This window comes from Gadus morhua, chromosome 17, assembly GCF_902167405.1.
Source record: "Gadus morhua chromosome 17, gadMor3.0, whole genome shotgun sequence".
In the NCBI taxonomy this organism is placed as follows: domain Eukaryota; kingdom Metazoa; phylum Chordata; class Actinopteri; order Gadiformes; family Gadidae; genus Gadus; species Gadus morhua.
This window is the reverse complement of record NC_044064.1, coordinates 18,558,704-18,582,415: the sequence shown is the minus strand read 5'-3', so window position 1 is coordinate 18,582,415 and position 23,712 is coordinate 18,558,704. Positions and strand designations below refer to the sequence as shown.

Sequence of the window (23,712 nt, the reverse complement as noted above, 5' to 3'; positions counted from 1 at the left end):
CGTGCACAATCAATGTCTGTCCCCAAATCAAATGTCCCTTGCTCATCGATGTTTTGTCTTCCTACGTTTGCTCAGTTGACCATGACGTTGCCGGGAAGGATGTAGTATTCCTTCTGGATGGCTCTGATAACACAAGGAATGGATTTGCTGCCATGCGTGATTTTGTTCAGAGAATGGTGGAGGAACTTAATGTGGGCGAAAACAACGACCGTGTGTCAGTTGTCCAGTACGACAGAGACGCAGACGCCCACTTCTATCTGAACACATACACCACAAAGGACGATATTCTTGACACGGTCAGAGGACTCAGACACAGAGGGGGAAGACCCCTCAACACCGGTTCAGCCCTCAAGTATGTCCGAGACAACGTGTTTACGGCGGCCTCTGGAAGTAGGAGGCAAGAGGGCATTCCTCAGCTACTGATTGTGCTGAGTGGAGGGCGATCTAGTGACAACGTAGACATACCGGCGTCTGCCCTCAAAGAAAACGGGGTCTTAATTTTAGGCATCGGAACTAGAAATTCTAGCACAGAGGTTCAAAGAATCGCCTCCGATCCTAGTTATGCCCAGTCTGTGTCCGACTTCTCTGACCTCCCAAAGGTCCAGCATCCATTCGCCTCCTCTCTTAGCCATGTAGTTGTTGGGGTTAAACCAATAACCCCTACAGTGAGAGGTAAGACACTGTTGCTAATTTCAACGCAAATCATGTCATACCTTTTGGTGCCTTCCTGCACGTAATGTCAACACAAAGGCCAATGCTTGCATGCCGCTTTCAACTTTAGCATCAATATTCTGTTTTTCACATTCTCCCAGTTGACCAGAGAACTCCAAAACGGGATGTGGTATTTCTTCTGGATGGCTCTGATGGCACAAGGAATGGATTCCCTGCCATGCGTGATTTTATTCACACGGTGGTGGAGAAACTGAATGTGGGAGAAAACAACGACCGTGTGTCCGTTGCCCAGTACAGCGGAGATGCAGAGGCCAATTTCTATCTGAACACATATAACACAAAGGCAGATATACTTGACATGGTCAGCGGGCTTAGGCACAAAGGAGGCAGGCCCGTCAACACCGGGGCAGCCCTCCAGTATGTCAGAGACAACGTGTTTACAGCCTCTTCCGGCAGCAGGCGCCAAGAAGGGGTTCCACAGTTGTTGATCCTTGTAAATGGTGGAAGGTCTTCTGACAGTGTAGATACACCAACGTCTGCTCTCAAACAGCTTGGCATCACTGTCCTTGGAATTGGAACAAGGAACTCTGACCATGGACAACTGCAAAAGATCTCCTCTAAGCCAAATTATGCTTTGTCAGTGTCCGACTTCAGTGACCTCCCCAACATACAAGAGCAACTGTCCTCTGCCATCAGCACAGTCACAGTTAGGGCCCCACCATTGACGCCAACTGTAATCGGTGAGCCATTAATCGCCTCCAGTCAGCCATTAGAACATTCAAATGGGCCTTTTATGACGCTAAATGCATGTCTTGCTAGCTCATGTAATTGTTCCCACGTTTTTAGCATAAGCAATGTTTGATAAGGCTGAAGTTAGACATCTTTCATAACAGGGTTTAAGGCATTAGCCTATATATCTTAAGAAATGCTAATAGATTGGATGAGCTTCTGTTTGCGCCTTTCCCAACACATGTGTAAATACAGCCCCCTAATCTTTGTCTACTATTATTATTTTCTAGTTGAGCACAGCCTGCCCAAAAGGGATGTTGTGTTCTTGCTGGATGGATCTCATGGCACCCGAACTGGATTCCCAGCAATGCGTGACTTTGTGCAGAAAGTCGTAGAGACGCTCAATGTGGATGGCGACAGAGATCGAGTCTCAGTTGTTCAGTACAGCAGTGATCCAGCTGTCCAATTCTATCTAAACACGTACAAAACACAGGGCGACGTCGTTGCTAATGTCAGGGGTTTGAGGCACAAGGGCGGAAGACCACTTAACACTGGAGCAGCGCTCCAATACTTGAGGGATAATGTCTTCACTGCCTCGGCTGGAAGTAGGCGTCTGGAAGGAGTTCCGCAGATGCTCATAGTCCTATGCGGTGGAAAGTCCTATGACAGTGTTGACGCAGCAGTCACCGCTCTGAAGGAGCTGGGGGTCTTTACCCTTGCCATTGGAGCCAGTGGCTCTGATAGCAGAGAACTGCAGAAGATATCCCATGGTCCCCATCAGGCTCTGTCTGTGTCTGATTTTACTGACCTTCCCAGTGTCCAACAGCAACTGCAGTCCACAATGGAATCAGTGGTCATTGTTGTAACTCCAGAATCTCCCACAGTTTTAGGTATGTTCCCAAGCATGGCCATTTGTATTGGTGTCAGATTAAATGATGTATTTTAGGGATAACCTGAAGCTATATCAGCTATGTCAACCATTTGCTCAAAATGGAAAATGTGGCATGCTTAATCACACATAGTAGCCAAACGTAGGCATTTGCAGTCTTGCACAATCAATGTCTGTCCCCAAATCAAATGTCCCTTGCAAATCGATGTTTTGTCTTTCTACGTTTGCTCAGTTGACCATGACTTTGCCGGGAAGGATGTAGTATTCCTTCTGGATGGCTCTGATAACACAAGGAATGGATTTGCTGCCATGCGTGATTTTGTTCAGAGAATGGTGGAGGAACTTAATGTGGGCGAAAACAACGACCGTGTGTCAGTTGTCCAGTACGGCAGAGACGCAGACGCCCACTTCTATCTGAACACATACACCACAAAGGACGATATTCTTGACACGGTCAGAGGACTCAGACACAGAGGGGGAAGACCCCTCAACACCGGTTCAGCCCTCAGGTATGTCCGAGACAACGTGTTTACGGCGGCCTCTGGAAGTAGGAGGCAAGAGGGCATTCCTCAGCTACTGATTGTGCTGAGTGGTGGGCGATCTAGTGACAACGTAGACATACCGGCGTCTGCCCTCAAAGAAAACGGGGTCTTAATTCTAGGCATCGGAACTAGAAATTCTAGCACAGAGGTTCAAAGAATCGCCTCCGATCCTAGTTATGCCCAGTCTGTGTCCGACTTCTCTGACCTCCCAAACGTCCAGCATCCATTCGCCTCCTCTCTTAGCCATGTAGTTGTTGGGGTTAAACCAATGACCCCTACAGTGAGAGGTAAGACACTGATGCTAATTTCAACACAAATCATGTTGTACCTTTTGGTGCCTTCCTGCATGTATTGTCAACACAAAGGCCAATGCTTGCATGCCGCTTTCAACTTTAGCATCAATGTTCTGTTTTTCACATTCTCCCAGTTGACCAGAGAACTCCAAAACGGGATGTGGTATTTCTTCTGGATGGCTCTGATGGCACAAGGAATGGATTCCCTGCCATGCGTGATTTTATTCACACGGTGGTGGAGAAACTGAATGTGGGAGAAAACAACGACCGTGTGTCCATTGCCCAGTACAGCGGAGATGCAGAGGCCAATTTCTATCTGAACACATATAACACAAAGGCAGATATTCTTGACATGGTCAGCGGGCTTAGGCACAAAGGAGGCAGGCCCGTCAACACCGGGGCAGCCCTCCAGTATGTCAGAGACAACGTGTTTACAGACTCCTCCGGCAGCAGGCGCCAAGAAGGGGTTCCACAGTTGTTGATCCTTGTAAATGGTGGAAGGTCTTCTGACAGTGTAGATACACCAGCGTCTGCTCTCAAACAGCTTGGCATCACTGTCCTTGGAATTGGAACAAGGAACTCTGACCATGGACAACTGCAAAAGATCTCCTCTAAGCCAAATTATGCTTTGTCAGTGTCCGACTTCAGTGACCTCCCCAACATACAAGAGCAACTGTCCTCTGCCATCAGCACAGTCACAGTCAGGGCCACACCAATGACGCCAACTGTAATCGGTGAGCCATTAATCGCCTCCAGTCAGCCATTAGAACATTCAAATGGGCCTTTTAAGACGCCAGATGCATGTCTTGCTAGCTCATGTGATTGTTCCCAAGTTTTTAGCTCAAGCAATGTTTGAGAAGGCTGAGGTTAGACATCTTTCATAACAGGGTTTAAGGCAGTAGCCAATATATTTAAAAAAATGCTAATAGATTGGATGAGCTTCTGTTTGCGCCTTTCCCAACACATGTGTAAATACAGCCCCCTAATCTTTGTCTACTATTATTATTTTCTAGTTGAGCACAGCCTGCCCAAAAGAGATGTTGTGTTCTTGCTGGATGGATCTCATGGCACCCAAACTGGATTCCCAGCAATGCGTGACTTTGTGCAGAAAGTCGTAGAGACGCTCAATGTGGATGGCGACAGAGATCGGGTCTCAGTTGTTCAGTACAGCAGTGATCCAGCTGTCCAATTCTATCTGAACACGTACAAAACACAGGGCGACGTCGTTGCTAATGTCAGGGGTTTGAGGCACAAGGGCGGAAGACCACTTCACACTGGAGCAGCGCTCCAATACTTGAGGGATAATGTCTTCACTGCCTCGGCTGGAAGTAGGCGTCTGGAAGGAGTTCCGCAGATGCTCATAGTCCTATGCGGTGGAAAGTCCTATGACAGTGTTGACGCAGCAGCCACCGCTCTGAAGGAGCTGGGGGTCTTTACCCTTGCCATTGGAACCAGTGGCTCTGATAGCAGAGAACTGCAGAAGATATCCCATGGTCCCCATCAGGCTCTGTCTGTGTCTGATTTTACTGACCTTCCCAGTGTCCAACAGCAACTGCAGTCCTCAATGGAATCAGTGGTCATTGTTGTAACTCCAGAATCTCCCACAGTTTTAGGTATGTTCCCAAGCATGGCCATTTGTATTGGTGTCAGATTAAATTATGTATTTTAGGGATAACCTGAAGCTATATCAGCTATGTCAACCATGTGCTCAAAATAGAAAAGGTGGCATGCTTAATCACACATAGTAGCCAAACGTAGGCATTTGCAGTCTTGCACAATCAGTGTCTGTCCCCAAATCAAATGTCCCTTGCTCATCGATGTTTTGTTTTTCTACGTTTGCTCAGTTGACCATGAGGTTGCCGGGAAGGATGTAGTATTCCTTCTGGATGGCTCTGATAACACAAGGAATGGATTCGCTGCCATGCGTGATTTTGTTCAGAGAATGGTGGAGCAACTTAATGTGGGCGAAAACAACGACCGTGTGTCAGTTGTCCAGTACGGCAGAGACGCAGAGGCCCACTTCTATCTGAACACATACACCACAAAGGACGATATTCTTAACACGGTCAGAGGACTCAGACACAGAGGGGGAAGACCCCTCAACACTGGGTCAGCCCTCAAGTATGTCCGAGACAACGTGTTTACGGCGGCCTCTGGAAGTAGGAGGCAAGAGGGCATTCCTCAGCTACTGATTGTGCTGAGTGGAGGGCGATCTAGTGACAACGTAGACATACCGGCGTCTGCCCTCAAAGACAACGGGGTCTTAATTCTAGGCATCGGAACTAGAAATTCTAGCACAGAGGTTCAAAGAATCGCCTCTGATCCTAGTTATGCCCAGTCTGTGTCTGACTTCTCTGACCTCCCAAACGTCCAGCATCCATTCGCCTCCTCTCTTAGCCATGTAGTTGTCGGGGTTAAACCAATGACCCCTACAGTGAGAGGTAAGACACTGTTGCTAATTTCAACGCAAATCATGTTGTACCTTTTGGTGCCTTCCTGCACGTAATGTCAACACAAAGGCCAATGCTTGCATGCCGCTTTCAACTTTAGCATCAATGTTCTGTTTTTCACATTCTCCCAGTTGACCAGAGAACTCCAAAACGGGATGTGGTATTTCTTCTGGATGGCTCTGATGGCACAAGGAATGGATTCCCTGCCATGCGTGATTTTATTCACACGGTGGTGGAGAAACTGAAAGTGGGAGAAAACAACGACCGTGTGTCCGTTGCCCAGTACAGCGGAGATGCAGAGGCCAATTTCTATCTGAACACATATAACACAAAGGCAGATATTCTAGACATGGTGAGCGGGCTTAGGCACAAAGGAGGCAGGCCCGTCAACACCGGGGCAGCCCTCCAGTATGTCAGAGACAACGTGTTTACAGCCTCTTCCGGCAGCAGGCGCCAAGAAGGGGTTCCACAGTTGTTGATCCTTTTAAATGGTGGAAGGTCTTCTGACAGTGTAGATACACCAGCGTCTGCTCTCAAACAGCTTGGCATCACTGTCCTTGGAATTGGAACAAGGAACTCTGACCATGGACAACTGCAAAAGATCTCCTCTAAGCCAAATTATGCTTTGTCAGTGTCCGACTTCAGTGACCTCCCAAACATACAAGAGCAACTGTCCTCTGCCATCAGCACAGTCACAGTCAGGGCCACACCAATGACGCCAACTGTAATCGGTGAGCCATTAATCGCCTCCAGTCAGCCATTAGAACATTCAAATGGGCCTTTTAATACGCCAGATGCATGTCTTGCTTGCTCATGTGATTGTTCCCAAGTTTTTAGCTCAAGCAATGTTTGAGAAGGCTGAGGTTAGACATCTTTCATAACAGGGTTTAAGGCAGTAGCCAATATATTTAAAAAAAATGCTAATAGATTGGATGAGCTTCTGTTTGCGCCTTTCCCAACACATGTGTAAATACAGCCCCCTAATCTTTGTGTACTATTATTATTTTCTAGTTGAGCACAGCCTGCCCAAAAGGGATGTTGTGTTCTTGCTGGATGGATCTCATGGCACCCAAACTGGATTCCCAGCAATGCGTGACTTTGTGCAGAAAGTCGTAGAGACGCTCAATGTGGATGGCGACAGAGATCGAGTCTCAGTTGTTCAGTACAGCAGTGATCCAGCTGTCCAATTCTATCTGAACACGTACAAAACACAGGGCGACGTCGTTGCTAATGTCAGGGGTTTGAGGCACAAGGGCGGAAGACCACTTCACACTGGAGCAGCGCTCCAATACTTGAGGGATAATGTCTTCACTGCCTCGGCTGGAAGTAGGCGTCTGGAAGGAGTTCCGCAGATGCTCATAGTCCTATGCGGTGGAAAGTCCTATGACAGTGTTGACGCAGCAGCCACCGCTCTGAAGGAGCTGGGGGTCTTTACCCTTGCCATTGGAACCAGTGGCTCTGATAGCAGAGAACTGCAGAAGATATCCCATGGTCCCCATCAGGCTCTGTCTGTGTCTGATTTTACTGACCTTCCCAGTGTCCAACAGCAACTGCAGTCCTCAATGGAATCAGTGGTCATTGTTGTAACTCCAGAATCTCCCACAGTTTTAGGTATGTTCCCAAGCATGGCCATTTGTATTGGTGTCAGATTAAATTATGTATTTTAGGGATAACCTGAAGCTATATCAGCTATGTCAACCATGTGCTCAAAATAGAAAAGGTGGCATGCTTAATCACACACAGTAGCCAAACGTAGGCATTTGCAGTCGTGCACAATCAATGTCTGTCCCCAAAACAAATGTCCCTTGCTCATCGATGTTTTGTTTTTCTACGTTTGCTCAGTTGACCATGAGGTTGTCGGGAAGGATGTAGTATTCCTTCTGGATGGCTCTGATAACACAAGGAATGGATTCGCTGCCATGCGTGATTTTGTTCAGAGAATGGTGGAGCAACTTAATGTGGGCGAAAACAACGACCGTGTGTCAGTTGTCCAGTACGGCAGAGACGCAGAGGCCCACTTCTATCTGAACACATACACCACAAAGGACGATATTCTTAACACGGTCAGAGGACTCAGACACAGAGGGGGAAGACCCCTCAACACTGGGTCAGCCCTCAAGTATGTCCGAGACAACGTGTTTACGGCGGCCTCTGGAAGTAGGAGGCAAGAGGGCATTCCTCAGCTACTGATTGTGCTGAGTGGAGGGCGATCTAGTGACAACGTAGACATACCGGCGTCTGCCCTCAAAGAAAACGGGGTCTTAATTCTAGGCATCGGAACTAGAAATTCTAGCACAGAGGTTCAAAGAATCGCCTCTGATCCTAGTTATGCCCAGTCTGTGTCTGACTTCTCTGACCTCCCAAACGTCCAGCATCCATTCGCCTCCTCTCTTAGCCATGTAGTTGTTGGGGTTAAACCAATGACCCCTACAGTGAGAGGTAAGACACTGTTGCTAATTTCAACGCAAATCATGTTGTACCTTTTGGTGCCTTCCTGCATGTATTGTCAACACAAAGGCCAATGCTTGCATGCCGCTTTCAACTTTAGCATCAATGTTCTGTTTTTCACATTCTCCCAGTTGACCAGAGAACTCCAAAACGGGATGTGGTATTTCTTCTGGATGGCTCTGATGGCACAAGGAATGGATTCCCTGCCATGCGTGATTTTATTCACACGGTGGTGGAGAAACTGAATGTGGGAGAAAACAACGACCGTGTGTCCGTTGCCCAGTACAGCGGAGAAGCAGAGGCCAATTTCTATCTGAACACATATAACACAAAGGCAGATATTCTTGACATGGTGAGCGGGCTTAGGCACAAAGGAGGCAGGCCCGTCAACACCGGGGCAGCCCTCCAGTATGTCAGAGACAACGTGTTTACAGCCTCTTCCGGCAGCAGGCGCCAAGAAGGGGTTCCACAGTTGTTGATCCTTGTAAATGGTGGAAGGTCTTCCGACAGTGTAGATACACCAGCGTCTGCTCTCAAACAGCTTGGCATCACTGTCCTTGGAATTGGAACAAGGAACTCTGACCATGGACAACTGCAAAAGATCTCCTCTAAGCCAAATTATGCTTTGTCAGTGTCCGACTTCAGTGACCTCCCCAACATACAAGAGCAACTGTCCTCTGCCATTAGCACAGTCACAGTCAGGGCCACACCAATAACGCCAACTGTAATCGGTGAGTTATTAATCGTCTCCAGAAGGCCATCAGAACATTCAAATGGGCCTTTTATGACGCCAGATGCATGTCTTGCTAGCTCATGTAATTGTTCCCAAGTTTTTTGCTCAAGCAATGTTTGATAAGGCTGAGGTTAGACATCTTTCATAACAGGGTTTAAGGCAGTAGCCTATATATTTAAAAAAAATGCTAATAGATTGGATGAGCTTCTGTTTGCGCCTTTCCCAACACATGTGTAAATACAGCCCCCTAATCTTTGTCTACTATTATTATTTTCTAGTTGAGCACAGCCTGCCCAAAAGGGATGTTGTGTTCTTGCTGGATGGATCTCATGGCACCCGAAATGGATTCCCAGCAATGCGTGACTTTGTGCAGAAAGTCGTAGAGACGCTAAATGTGGATGGCGACAGAGATCGAGTCTCAGTTGTTCAGTACAGCAGTGATCCAGCCGTCCAATTCTATCTGAACACATACAAAACACAGGGCGACATTGTTGCTAATGTCAGGGGTTTGAGGCACAAGGGCGGAAGACCACTTAACACTGGAGCAGCGCTCCAATACTTGAGGGATAATGTCTTCACTGCCTCGGCTGGAAGTAGGCGTCTTGAAGGAGTTCCACAGATGCTCATAGTCCTATGCGGTGGAAAGTCCTATGACAGTGTTGACGCAGCAGCCACCGCTCTAGAGGAGCTGGGGGTCTTTACCCTTGCCATTGGAACCAGTGGCTCTGATAGCAGAGAACTGCAGAAGATATCCCATGGTCCGAATAAGGCTTTGTCTGTGTCTGATTTTACTGACCTTCCCAGTGTCCAACAACAACTGCAGTCCTCAATGGAATCAGTGGTCATTGTTGTACCTCCAGAATCTCCCACAGTTTTAGGTATGTTTCCAAGGGTGGCTATTTGTAGTGGTGTCAGTTTAAATGACGTATTTTAGGGATAACCTGAAGCTATATCAGCTATGTCAACCATGTGCTCAAAATGGAAAAGGTGGCATGCTTAATCACACATAGTAGCCGAACTTAGGCATTTGCAGTCGTGCACAATCAATGTCTGTCCCCAAAACAAATGTCCCTTGCTCATCGATGTTTTGTTTTTCTACGTTTGCTCAGTTGACCATGAGGTTGCCGGGAAGGATGTAGTATTCCTTCTGGATGGCTCTGATAACACAAGGAATGGATTCGCTGCCATGCGTGATTTTGTTCTGCGAACGGTGGAGGAACTTAATGTGGGCAAAAACGACGACCGTGTGTCAGTTGTCCAGTACGGCAGAGACGCAGAGGCCCACTTCTATCTGAACACATACACCACAAAGGACGATATTCTTGACACGGTCAGAGGACTCAGACACAGAGGGGGAAGACCCCTCAACACTGGGTCAGCCCTCAAGTATGTCCGAGACAACGTGTTTACGGCGGCCTCTGGAAGTAGGAGGCACGAGGGCATTCCTCAGCTACTGATTGTGCTGAGTGGAGGGCGATCTAGTGACAACGTAGACATACCGGCGTCTGCCCTCAAAGACAACGGGGTCTTAATTCTGGGCATCGGAACTAGAGATTCTAGCACAGAGGTTCAAAGAATCGCCTCTGATCCTAGTTATGCCCAGTCAGTGTCTGACTTCTCTGACCTCCCGAACGTCCAGCAGCCATTCGCCTCCTCTCTTAGCCATGTAGTGGTTGGGGTTAAACCAATGACCCCTACAGTGAGAGGTAAGACACTGTTGCAAATTTCCACGCAAAACATGTTGTACCTTTTGGTGCCTTCCTGAACGTATTGTCAACACAAAGGCTTAATGCTTGCATGCCGCTTTCAACTTTAGCATCAATGTTCTGTTTTTCACATTCTCCCAGTTGACCAGAGAACTCCAAAACGGGATGTGGTATTTCTTCTGGATGGCTCTGATGGCACAAGGAATGGATTCCCTGCCATGCGTGATTTTATTCACTCGGTGGTGGAGAAACTGAATGTGGGAGAAAACAACGACCGTGTGTCCGTTGCCCAGTACAGCGGAGATGCAGAGGCCAATTTCTATCTGAACGCATATAACACAAAGGCAGATATTCTTGACATGGTGAGCGGGCTTAGGCACAAAGGAGGCAGGCCCGTCAACACCGGGGCAGCCCTCCAGTATGTCAGAGACAACGTGTTTACAGCCTCTTCCGGCAGCAGGCGCCAAGAAGGGGTTCCACAGTTGTTGATCCTTGTAAATGGTGGAAGGTCTTCCGACAGTGTAGATACACCAGCGTCTGCTCTCAAGCAGCTTGGCATCACTGTCCTTGGAATTGGAACAAGGAACTCTGACCATGGACAACTGCAAAAGATCTCCTCTAAGCCAAATTATGCTTTGTCAGTGTCCGACTTCAGTGACCTCCCCAACATACAAGAGCAACTGTCCTCTGCCATCAGCACAGTCACAGTCAGGGCCACACCAATAACGCCAACTGTATTCGGTGAGCTATAAATCGTCTCCAGAAGGCAATTAGAACATTCAAATGGGCCTTTTATGACGCCAGATGCATGTCTTGCTAGCTCATGTAATTGTTCCCAAGTTTTTAGCTCAAGCAATGTTTGATAAGGCTGAGGTTAGACATCTTTCATAACAGGGTTTAAGGCAGTAGCCTATATATTTAAAAAAATGCTAATAGATTGGATGAGCTTCTGTTTGCGCCTTTCCCAACACATGTGTAAATACAGCCCCCTAATATTTGTCTACTATTATTATTTTCTAGTTGAGCACAGCCTGCCCAAAAGGGATGTTGTGTTCTTGCTGGATGGATCTCATGGCACCCGAACTGGATTCCCAGCAATGCGTGACTTTGTGCAGAAAGTCGTAGAGACGCTCAATGTGGATGGCGACAGAGATCGAGTCTCAGTTGTTCAGTACAGCAGTGATCCAGCCGTCCAATTCTATCTGAACACATACAAAACACAGGGCGACATTGTTGCTAATGTCAGGGGTTTGAGGCACAAGGGCGGAAGACCACTTAACACTGGAGCAGCGCTCCAATACTTGAGGGATAATGTCTTCACTGCCTCGGCTGGAAGTAGGCGTCTTGAAGGAGTTCCACAGATGCTCATAGTCCTATGCGGTGGAAAGTCCTATGACAGTGTTGACGCAGCAGCCACCGCTCTAAAGGAGCTGGGGGTCTTTACCCTTGCCATTGGAACCAGTGGCTCTGATAGCAGAGAACTGCAGAAGATATCCCATGGTCCGAATAAGGCTCTGTCTGTGTCTGATTTTACTGACCTTCCCAGTGTCCAACAACAACTGCAGTCCTCAATGGAATCAGTGGTCATTGTTGTACCTCCAGAATCTCCCACAGTTTTAGGTATGTTTCCAAGGGTGGCTATTTGTAGTGGTGTCAGTTTAAATGACGTATTTTAGGGATAACCTGAAGCTATATCAGCTATGTCAACCATGTGCTCAAAATGGAAAAGGTGGCATGCTTAATCACACATAGTAGCCAAACGTAGGCATTTGCAGTCGTGCACAATCAATGTCTGTCCCCAAAACAAATGTCCCTTGCTCATCGATGTTTTGTTTTTCTACGTTTGCTCAGTTGACCATGAGGTTGCCGGGAAGGATGTAGTATTCCTTCTGGATGGCTCTGATAACACAAGGAATGGATTCGCTGCCATGCGTGATTTTGTTCTGCGAACGGTGGAGGAACTTAATGTGGGCAAAAACAACGACCGTGTGTCAGTTGTCCAGTACGGCAGAGACGCAGAGGCCCACTTCTATCTGAACACATACACCACAAAGGACGATATTCTTGACACGGTCAGAGGACTCAGACACAGAGGGGGAAGACCCCTCAACACTGGGTCAGCCCTCAAGTATGTCCGAGACAACGTGTTTACGGCGGCCTCTGGAAGTAGGAGGCACGAGGGCATTCCTCAGCTACTGATTGTGCTGAGTGGAGGGCGATCTAGTGACAACGTAGACATACCGGCGTCTGCCCTCAAAGACAACGGGGTCTTAATTCTAGGCATCGGAACTAGAGATTCTAGCACAGAGGTTCAAAGAATCGCCTCTGATCCTAGTTATGCCCAGTCAGTGTCTGACTTCTCTGACCTCCCGAACGTCCAGCAGCCATTCGCCTCCTCTCTTAGCCATGTAGTGGTTGGGGTTAAACCAATGACCCCTACAGTGAGAGGTAAGACACTGTTGCAAATTTCCACGCAAAACATGTTGTACCTTTTGGTGCCTTCCTGAACGTATTGTCAACACAAAGGCTTAATGCTTGCATGCCGCTTTCAACTTTAGCATCAATGTTCTGTTTTTCACATTCTCCCAGTTGACCAGAGAACTCCAAAACGGGATGTGGTATTTCTTCTGGATGGCTCTGATGGCACAAGGAATGGATTCCCTGCCATGCGTGATTTTATTCACACGGTGGTGGAGAAACTGAATGTGGGAGAAAACAACGACCGTGTGTCCGTTGCCCAGTACAGCGGAGATGCAGAGGCCAATTTCTATCTGAACACATATAACACAAAGGCAGATATTCTTGACATGGTGAGCGGGCTTAGGCACAAAGGAGGCAGGCCCGTCAACACCGGGGCAGCCCTCCAGTATGTCAGAGACAACGTGTTTACAGCCTCTTCCGGCAGCAGGCGCCAAGAAGGGGTTCCACAGTTGTTGATCCTTGTAAATGGTGGAAGGTCTTCCGACAGTGTAGATACACCAGCGTCTGCTCTCAAGCAGCTTGGCATCACTGTCCTTGGAATTGGAACAAGGAACTCTGACCATGGACAACTGCAAAAGATCTCCTCTAAGCCAAATTATGCTTTGTCAGTGTCCGACTTCAGTGACCTCCCCAACATACAAGAGCAACTGTCCTCTGCCATCAGCACAGTCACAGTCAGGGCCACACCAATGACGCCAACTGTAATCGGTGAGCTATTAATCGTCTCCAGAAGGCCATTAGAACATTCAAATGGGCCTTTTAAGACGCCAGATGCATGTCTTGCTAGCTCATGTAATTGTTCCCAAGTTTTTAGCTCAAGCAATGTTTGATAAGGCTGAGGTTAGACATCTTTCATAACAGGGTTTAAGGCAGTGGCCTATGTATTTAAAAAAATGCTAATAGATTGGATGAGCTTCTGTTTGCGCCTTTCCCAACACATGTGTAAATACAGCCCCCTAATCTTTGTCTACTATTATTATTTTCTAGTTGAGCACAGCCTGCCCAAAAGGGATGTTGTGTTCTTGCTGGATGGATCTCATGGCACCCGAACTGGATTCCCAGCAATAGGTGACTTTGTGCAGAAAGTCGTAGAGACGCTCAATGTGGATGGCGACAGAGATCGAGTCTCAGTTGTTCAGTACAGCAGTGATCCAGCCGTCCAATTCTATCTGAACACATACAAAACACAGGGCGACGTTGTTGCTAATGTCAGGGGTTTGAGGCACAAGGGCGGAAGACCACTTAACACTGGAGCAGCGCTCCAATACTTGAGGGATAATGTCTTCACTGCCTCGGCTGGAAGTAGGCGTCTTGAAGGAGTTCCACAGATGCTCATAGTCCTATGCGGTGGAAAGTCCTATGACAGTGTTGACGCAGCAGCCACCGCTCTAAAGGAGCTGGGTGTCTTTACCCTTGCCATTGGAACCAGTGGCTCTGATAGCAGAGAACTGCAGAAGATATCCCATGGTCCCAATCAGGCTCTGTCTGTGTCTGATTTTGCTGACCTTCCCAGTGTCCAACAGCAACTACAGTCCTCAATGGAATCATTGGTATTTGAGGTTGTTCCTGGATCCCCAACATTCGTAGGTACGTTAACATGTGGCAGTTGCTGTTTTATTGGTCTTGTCAAATTTTAATAAATGTTCAATTATTTAATTTAAACAAGATATTTTTTCGAATTATTTTCATCTATCTCTATTATTACCGTACCTTGACTAATTTAGTTAACATGTAGCATTTGTGTTTCTATAATTTGATTATTTATGATAAAAAGGGAATTTTTTTGGGTTACAATTATTGTTGATGTTCTGTTTGTCTGTTGAGTCCTAGAATGCATTTTTAGGTAACATTGCATCGTTGTTGGATATATTTTACGTTCAATTTGTATTTATTTTTAATGTCTGGTTTTTTACCTGCTATTTTGAAGCTTCAGCATTTGATACTCTTTCAAGCAATCCAGCATTTCTTTTCTTTTGAAATGTGGGATAATTTCTTCGCCCTTTCTTTCCGTTGTTCATTGGTGAAATGAGAACAATGTGCTTTTCTTTTTTGAATCAGAGTCTTAGCCTGCTCATTTCAAATATTTACCAATCTTTTCTTTGGACTTTTCTTTGCCATCATCCGTGGTTCAAGAAAATTGTACTACTTGCTAGAGAGCATGTGCTGATCTTAATTATTTTGGGCTACGTATTCAATCATTCAGTGTTCCTGAAAGATGCCATTCATATCTTTTCTCTTCGGATGCTTTTTTACATCATTCTTTGCAGTGAATGATGTTGGCATGCCTTGTCCATATCCATTCTTATCTGAACTTATTAAGACCAAGGATATTTGTATATTACTGTCTGTACCTATCAATCAGCTTGTCAACCAAACATACTGTCTCATTATGACACTCTCTTGTACAGAATTGCGCGCCTTGAGACGAGATGTGGTGCTTCTCATTGATGGCTCTGATAGTAGCCGAAGTGGATTTCCCGCAATGCGTGACTTTACACAAAGGATTGCTGAGAATCTTGACATCGCCAAAGACAAGGACAGAATTGCCGTAGTACAGTTTAGTGGGGATACAAAGGTTCACTTCTATTTGAGATCTCATCCGACCAAAGACGCTGTTTCCAGGATAATAAGAACACTCAGGCACAGGGGAGGGAGGGAGCGGAACACTGGAGCAGCTTTTCAGTACATCTTGGATAAGGTCTTCACCACCCAGGCTGGGAGTCGGCATCACGAGGGGGTCAAACAAGTGTTGATAGTACTTTCAGGAGGACCGTCCAGTGATAGCTTTATTCAACAGGCTCTGTCCGTCCATTCTCGTGACATTTTCATATTTTTCATTGGTGTAAACCTGGTTAGTCCTTTGTCCACTGAGTTGTCAAATGCATATACAATCCCGATCATTGACTTTGGAGTTCTCGCAGACATCCTTGTAGATGTGCTTTTTGCTTTAAAACATGTTACCGTGGCAGGTAAGTTGACACGACTTTTACATGATATTTTTCTAAATGAGTTGGTCTGTTAAATAAAAGAAAACAAAAACAATTATCTGGATCAAACTACATTTGGTTAACATCAAAAATGTATGGCTTTATATATGCGGTATTATTATTCCTCATTTGTGATTCACTTCTCTGATATTATTTCATACAGCAGAAGGTTTGAAAATTGACTTTTCATCTAAATGTTTTTCTGAACGTGGACTTTTCTTCAAATTGTTATTTTAAATGTAAAACCCTTACGTTGCATTTTGAGCCTCGTAGTTATTGGTAGCTGTAGGGCCTTTATGCCACTTACATTCTTTCAGTGGGGGAGACACTAATTTCCTTCTTTCTCACTTTTTCTAGCCTCGTCCTTGGGTCCAAAGAAGGATGTGGTCTTCCTTGTTGATGGATCCTCGAGTGTTGGACGGGAATTCCCTATTATCCAGGAGTTCATGCGCCGAGTTGTGGAGAATCTCAATGTCGGCGAAAACCAGATCCGGATAGGTGTTGTCCAATATGGTGACTCTCCGAATGCTGATATGTATTTGAACACCCATGCAACCAAGGAGGGTGTTTTGAATGGGATCAAAGGGGTAAGGCAAAGAGGAGGAAGTCAGCGCAACCTTGGCCAGGCTTTGGAGTTTGTGAACCGGGATTTCCTAACCGCAGCCCGTGGAAGCAGGAAGCAAGAGGGTGTCCCTCAGTTTGTGATTGTTGTTTCCAGTGGAAGCTCAACAGATGATGTGATTGGTGCTGCATCCACCCTCAAAAGGTCCGGTGTTCTCCCCTTCAGTATTGGGACCAGGGATGTGAGCTCTCATGAGCTCAAAGCAGTTGCATATGTTCCCAACTTTGCCCTTGTTGTGGATGACCTTCCCGGGCTCTACACCGTCCAGAACAGCCTGATCACCACTCTCACTGAGCTATCTGATGATGATCTCGCAGCGATGCAGCCTGTTTACCCAACCCGAGATGGTAATTGTTGTATCTTTAAAGTCCTAAGATACACACAAGTCTTGTAATTTAACCTGCCATACCTGCTCTACAAGTAAATATGTTTGTATTTAAATGCATTAAGTAGGAACCAAATAATATTTATGTTTTTCTTTATTTTGCAGTTACAACAATAACCACTCATGGAGACAAAAGGGATGTTGTGTTTTTAGTTGACGGCTCAACCGCAACACGCAGTGAGTTCAAGTCTATCCGCGAAATGATCAAGAGAGTTATCGATAAGCTGGATGTGGGACTGGACAACGTCAGAATATCAGTAGTGCAATACAGTGATGACCCGCACATGGAATTCCTCCTGAATCAGTACTCAACCAAAGAAGAGGTCAGGCAGGCTGTGGCAAGGCTTCAGAGCAGAGGAGGGAGCCAGTTAAACACCGGCCGTGCCCTTGACTGGGTCTCTAAACACATCTACCAGAGGTCAGCAGGAAGCCGTATCGAGGAGGCTGTTCCACAGTTCCTCATTCTAGTAACAGGTGGCAAGTCCACGGACGATGTGACTCGTCCAGCGCACCAACTCAAGAGCAGCATGGTGGCACCTATTGCTATTGGTTCAAGAAACGCTGACGCCAATGAACTGAGAACGATTGCGCTGAAGCAAGAGCTCACATACACAGTGGACAGCTTCCAACAGCTCCCGTCTGTGGAACAGCAGTTCTTTGCGTCAGTGAACACGATGACTCATGATGATATCTCCACTATTATTGACCGAGAAAGAAAGGTCAAAAGTAAGACATTTCAATTGTATCAAAAGCACATACCAGGTTTTCAGATCCAGGAGAGCCTAAATTTAACAACATTTATGAAGCTCAATCCATATCAAACCTATTGTGTTTTATTGTTCATTCTCTTTCCTGCTGTACAGCGATTCTTAATCTTGGACGAAAAGACATCGTCTTCCTTGTCGATGGCTCAGACAACACCGGGGCCATGGGGCTGGCGCATATCCGTGACTTCATCCTCAGAACCATCCAGCAGCTCGATGTGCAGTCTGATCAAGTTCGCATTGCCGTAGTGCAGTACGCAGACAGAGCGCAGAGAGAGTTCTCCCTGAACACATACGGCAACAAACCTGACGTTCTCAATGCTGTCAAAAGGCTGCGTTTAATGGGTGGGCGGTCCTCGGACCTCGCTCAAGCCATTGAGTATGTCATCCGAAACGAGCTGATATCATCCACAGGGATGCGCCATGCGGGGGCCTCGCAGCACCTTGTCGTGCTGACGGGAGGACGTTCTCCCACTGATGTGTCCCTTTATGGGCCTCTGCTTAAGAGCTCTCGGGTCAACTGTATTGGTGTTGGAGCTGGCGGAGCTGATACAAGGCAGCTCCAACAGATTGCCACAAGCCCAGAAGACGTTATCCAAGTTTCCAGCTTCCCCGGACTCCCTGGCGCCGACGACAAGTTCATTGCCAGGTTGAGTGGAGATCCCTTCCCTGAAACTCCTACAGACATCGAAGAGACATGTAAGTAGATCATGCAAGACACGTCAACGTTCTTAGTTTATTGAGATTATCTGTAATTCTTTTGTTTAATTAAACATATTGGGCCCTATTTTAACGGTCTGAAACGCAAGTGAGTAGCGCCAAGCGCCAGTAACTTTGCGGGTGGTTCTGTGGCGATGAGTGCATTTGAATCTGACGAGTTGATATTTTGACAGCGTGTTTGCAGTCTCCGATGAGACAGATGCATGACCACATGAATTTCAAACTTCAAATGGCTCAGTTTATGGCCAAATAATATGGCCTAATTAACACATGGAATAGCGTTTTCTTCCACAACTTCACTGAGTCCTCAAATAAATTTCGGCAAAAAAAACTTAACACACATATGATATGCGGTAACTGCGGTTCTATTTAATGATATATGCAATACATTAACAAACATCGTTTCTTACCAGTATTGTATGCATTATTGTTATCGACTTGTGTTCCTAATATGCATGCGTTAATATACATTGCCATCGACTGTATTATGCGTTACGTGTTTAGTTTGCATGTGTTTAAACAGGTGCACACACGCGCGCCCGCTTTCATTAATTCTTTTACCCATACGCTCGGCCGCATTCATTCATTCTTTTTAACACTCACTCGCGGTAAAACAAATTTTCTCACAATCAAATACTCATCAATCCTAAAAGATATGGGCTTGTTCATGATGTCAAGAAAATATGTGTTTGCCGTACGGTGTTTGCAGATGCATTGATTTAAAAGTACAACTTATTACCGCTGTATCAGCTGTTCTTTCCCAAATAATTTACCAAGAATGTGTGGCTAAGTAGATGAGAGAAGCAATGTGTATGCGCAAGGTGCACAAGCAACATTATGCATGCACCTTTAAAATCACATCAGAACAATGCACCACTGACTTTAAACCAGGTATTTCCTGGTTTGTGGCGCAATTGTTTTCTGAAACTGCAAAATAACACCAGGGAACGTTTGCGCCAGAACACGCCTCCTCCTTTCGTCAAACCGCCCCTTGGGTTGCAAGATCATTCCCTAATTTACAGGCGCGTGGCGGGAAAAGAACGCTCTGCGCCAGTTGCAAACTAGCAACGACACATGTGTCAGGGTAGAAAGTCCATTGCCTGTTATGCACAAATACATTTTGATGTCCATCTCACTGTTTATTAACTCTTCACTCTCCATCTACAATCTTCAGCTGAAGGCCTTCCCAAACCCAAGGAGGCTGATATTGTGTTTTTGGTGGATAGTTCCCTAAATGTGGGCAAGGACAACTTCAAGACGGTGATCGAGTTCATTTACAATCTTGTTGACCTCTTCTACAACGAGAGAGACAAGCTGCAGATCGGCATGGCACACTATGCCACAGATGTCACAAATGACTTCTACCTCAACACCTACCCCAACAGGGATGATGTCATTAACGCCATTGGTAGTGTGGAATACAAAGGGGGGCGTAGGATAAACACAGGTGCAGCCATCCGTCACGTGCAGGATAACCACTTTACAACAGCAAGAGGCAGCCGGAAAGATCAAGGCGTCCCGCAGGTCTTGTTGGTTCTTACCGGAGGACGCTCCTCAGATGACAGTAAGGCGGCTGCACTCGCCCTGAAGGCCAGTGGGGTCAGAGTTTATGCAGTGGGGGTGGGAGACATGATGGATGAGCTGGAAAACCTAGCAAGCCAGTCCCACACTATTGCTCGGGCAAGTAGATTTGAAGGGCTGTCCGAGCTGAATGAGCAGATCCTGGAGACATTGGACGATGAGGTGACCGGAGTCAAGCTCTGTAATAGCGTTGTGGAAGCTTCCAAAGGTGATTATTTCATACCACCTTTTGTATTATTGTATTATGTCTCAGTATTCTATTTTGTTACTTTGCACACACAGTTTTCCCTTTACAAGCCAAGGCATTTCTAATACCCTGCTCTCTGCTAAAGCCTGCAATGTGGAAGTGCTGGTGGGCTTTGACGTTGGCGCCCAGAACATTTTCTCCGCTCAGACCAACCTCCAAAGTAAGATGGGGGCCATTCTTCAAAGAATCACCAAGATGGCGTCCATCAGTTGTTCGTCTGGACAGCTCCCTTCAGTGCAGGTCGGCGTGCTGGCCATGGACTCTAATGGACAAGCCACCCAGTTGGACTTCACAGACGACGCAGATGTCCTGTTTGAGGCCTTCAAGGGATTGCGTAGTCGTGGCCCATTTGTACTAAATGCCCAGACCATCTCAGGCTACACTAGCAGGTTTAAATCCAGGAATGAGAATGTTGTCAAGGTGGGTAATTCAAACTGTTTATACCTTATCTTAATGTTGCGGAAATATTAATCATAACTATAATACACAATTATAAACATTACATTAACCTTGTTTATATATTTACTAGTCAATCTTAAAGGAACTATTTACATTCTCCTTGGACCTTAAGATACCAGCCTTCCTCTCTCTAACTGAGAGAGGTTAAGGTAGTTCAGATTTGCATTCCCACTGGAGCCACTGAGTCTGATACTGAAGCCAGGCCAATCAACTGACTTCTTTGTTGTGTGGATGTGTTTAACTGTCTTGCAGCCCTGTCTTGCAGACTTGCAGACATGTTCACTTCCCCCATAGTGTATTGCATTTTAACTTGGCCTCTCCCGCCTACCTTTGTCAACTGTGTATTCCCTACCCGCAATGCAAACGTTTCCCTATAAGAATCTTGTTCACCCATTGTTTCCCTGAATGTATTATTGGTAACTTTTCTGCCTGTACTATCCAATGATCATATATTTGATTATGGGAAATATATTTTCTCTTCAACACAATTTCATGCGATGTCACAACTTTCCGACCCTGTGTTATTTAGCTTTGTTAGGTTTAGCAAGGCTAAATATAATTAGATGTCAGAAATATGAGTAACGTTTTATCAACTTTCAGCTGAGGAAAATGGTATTTATCATGAACAGGTTGTAATCCATCTGACTGATGGTCTGGACGCGCCGTACGCTGAGATGAAGAGGAAAACGGAAGAGCTTCAGCAATCAGGTGAGAAAAGCCCCACTAGGTGAAAGTCTATTGACTCATATATTGTTATGTGTTATGAACGTGTGGGTAAGTAATTGCAGTAGGATTACATTTGATCACAGTCTTAACCGTCCCAAACAGGCGTTAACAGTTTCATCGTCGTGGGCCTGGAGAGAGTTCCTAAATTTGAGGAAGCACTCCTTCTGGAGTTCGGTCGAGGGTTCAGGTACACCAGACCCCTCCGAGTCAACGTCATGGATCTGGACTACGAGCTGGCGGAGGAACTGGTGGGTAGCAAAGAAACCAGGGAAATAGCAGTGCATTGGTTCTAACGCATTCCTCTAACTTTGAACCTGGCAATTGATCACAGAAACAAACACTCAACAAGATTGTTGTTAAATGATGACCTATCCACCTGCAAGTCGACCCAAGTTGAATCTAGTATTGATCTCTTTCTTTGCAGGACAATATTGCAGAGAGAGAATGCTGTGCTGTACCCTGCAAGTGCACCGGAACTAGAGGGGACAGAGGTTCAGTAGGCGTCCCAGGCCCTAAGGTGACCACCCTAAAGATAACACACACACACACATACACACAATCACACACACCTTCACACAATCACACACACCTTCACACAATCACACACACATACACACAATCACACACACCTTCACACAATCACACAAGTCGCATGCACACAAACACAATACGCCTGCACACAGACACATATTACAAAAAGAATGCTCATGCACAACCTCACTACCCTCCACACACACACACACACGCACACACACACACACACACACACACACAAATACACACACACACACACACACACACAAATACACACACACACACACACGCACACTGTCGTGTTCTTTTAGAAAAGGTACTCAAATCAGGATTGCTTTAACTCACTTTATTTGGTAATGTTTCCTATATGGTAACTGTGAAGCAAGTTGAGGGGAATTGTATATACGCTTTAACTCACAAATAGACACACACAAACACACCCACATTCCCAACCACCCTTGCACACACACACACACACACACACACACACCCACACACACACACACACACACACACACACACACACACACACACACACACACACACACACACACACTGTTGTGCTCTTTTAGAAAGGTACTCAAATCAGGATTGCTTTACCTCACTTTATTTGGTAATGTTTCCTATATGGTAACTGTGAAGCAAGTTGAGGGGAATTGTATGTACGCTTTAACTCACAAATAGACACACACAAACACACCCACATTCCCAACCACCCTTGCACACACACACACACACAGACACACACACACACACACACACACACACACACACACACGTACACAAACACACACACACACACACTGACACACACACACACACACACACACACACACACACACACACACAAACACACAAACACAAACACACACACACATAACCCCTCCCCGTCACACACACACACACAAACATCATTGTGAACCACAGCGATAGTAGACAGTACCATTTTGTGATCTTGCAGGGAGGCCCCGGAGGCGTCGGCGGCCCAGGACACCCGGGTGATGAGGGGGGACCGGTGAGTCTGGAGGCCTATCTGGATGTCTATAAATGGGTTTAATCTGTGCAGAATGAATGTAGAACATGTAAAGATGACACTTCTCTCAGTTGCAGTTTGTTTACGTTTAAAGTATATTCCTCATTGCCGTCTGTGTTGCGCACTGACAGGGAGAGCGAGGACCCCCTGGTGTGAATGGAACTCAAGGTTTCCAGGGCTGTCCAGGACAGAGAGGTGTCAAGGTAAAGACTTCCACTCATCGGTCGAATGGTCCCCTTAGTACTTTGCTATTTCTTATCAATGTGTAGAAAAATCAAACTGATCATGTTTATGCCATTCCTTTCTCTGTGTTCAGGGTTCCCGAGGCTATTCTGGAGAGAAAGTGAGCTTAATTTCTTTATCTTACATTAACACACATTGAAATATTACATTGACATTTAAACCATTACACAAAGACGTGTATGTAAAGAATAGCTCAAACATTAACCTCTAACAAAATTACTCTTTTCTTTTCAGGGAGAATTTGGAGAACTTGGTCTGGATGGAATCAATGGAGAAGAGGCAAGTGTGGACATTGATTATTTGGTTTTCAATAGGGAGACCACTCTGAGAGCACACACACAATGATGTAACATTGGACCAGATCCTTTCTTTTCCTTTAACATATCCGAATGCATCCTTTCCTAAACTTACGGTTGTGAGACAAAAAGGGCCCGCCAATTTCCTGACTAAAAAGCATATATATGCTCT

At 46.1% G+C, this 23,712-nt stretch overlaps 1 protein-coding gene across 9 annotated transcripts in view; it reads left to right on the top strand.

The window, feature by feature from the left end:
* The window catches only part of col6a3 (collagen, type VI, alpha 3), an 83,063-nt gene that overhangs the window by 44,175 nt on the left and 15,176 nt on the right, over window positions 1-23,712 (top strand). For 5 of the 9 annotated variants that reach the window (XM_030339111.1, XM_030339116.1, XM_030339114.1 and 2 more), the window contains 30 exons: window positions 76-672; window positions 813-1,412; window positions 1,692-2,291; window positions 2,523-3,119; window positions 3,260-3,859; window positions 4,139-4,738; window positions 4,970-5,566; window positions 5,707-6,306; window positions 6,587-7,186; window positions 7,418-8,014; window positions 8,155-8,754; window positions 9,035-9,634; window positions 9,866-10,462; window positions 10,604-11,203; window positions 11,483-12,082; window positions 12,314-12,910; window positions 13,052-13,651; window positions 13,931-14,530; window positions 16,288-16,899; window positions 17,043-17,663; window positions 17,801-18,400; window positions 19,596-20,210; window positions 20,335-20,669; window positions 21,338-21,416; window positions 21,537-21,682; window positions 21,859-21,951; window positions 22,930-22,983; window positions 23,133-23,204; window positions 23,318-23,344; window positions 23,479-23,523. In XM_030339111.1, coding sequence (XP_030194971.1) covers window positions 76-672; window positions 813-1,412; window positions 1,692-2,291; window positions 2,523-3,119; window positions 3,260-3,859; window positions 4,139-4,738; window positions 4,970-5,566; window positions 5,707-6,306; window positions 6,587-7,186; window positions 7,418-8,014; window positions 8,155-8,754; window positions 9,035-9,634; window positions 9,866-10,462; window positions 10,604-11,203; window positions 11,483-12,082; window positions 12,314-12,910; window positions 13,052-13,651; window positions 13,931-14,530; window positions 16,288-16,899; window positions 17,043-17,663; window positions 17,801-18,400; window positions 19,596-20,210; window positions 20,335-20,669; window positions 21,338-21,416; window positions 21,537-21,682; window positions 21,859-21,951; window positions 22,930-22,983; window positions 23,133-23,204; window positions 23,318-23,344; window positions 23,479-23,523 — 14,081 coding nt within the window. The remainder of the gene's footprint in view (window positions 1-75; window positions 673-812; window positions 1,413-1,691; window positions 2,292-2,522; window positions 3,120-3,259; window positions 3,860-4,138; window positions 4,739-4,969; window positions 5,567-5,706; window positions 6,307-6,586; window positions 7,187-7,417; window positions 8,015-8,154; window positions 8,755-9,034; window positions 9,635-9,865; window positions 10,463-10,603; window positions 11,204-11,482; window positions 12,083-12,313; window positions 12,911-13,051; window positions 13,652-13,930; window positions 14,531-16,287; window positions 16,900-17,042; window positions 17,664-17,800; window positions 18,401-19,595; window positions 20,211-20,334; window positions 20,670-21,337; window positions 21,417-21,536; window positions 21,683-21,858; window positions 21,952-22,929; window positions 22,984-23,132; window positions 23,205-23,317; window positions 23,345-23,478; window positions 23,524-23,712) is intronic. The other 4 variants (XM_030339118.1, XM_030339119.1, XM_030339120.1 and 1 more) reach the window with 2 other exon arrangements.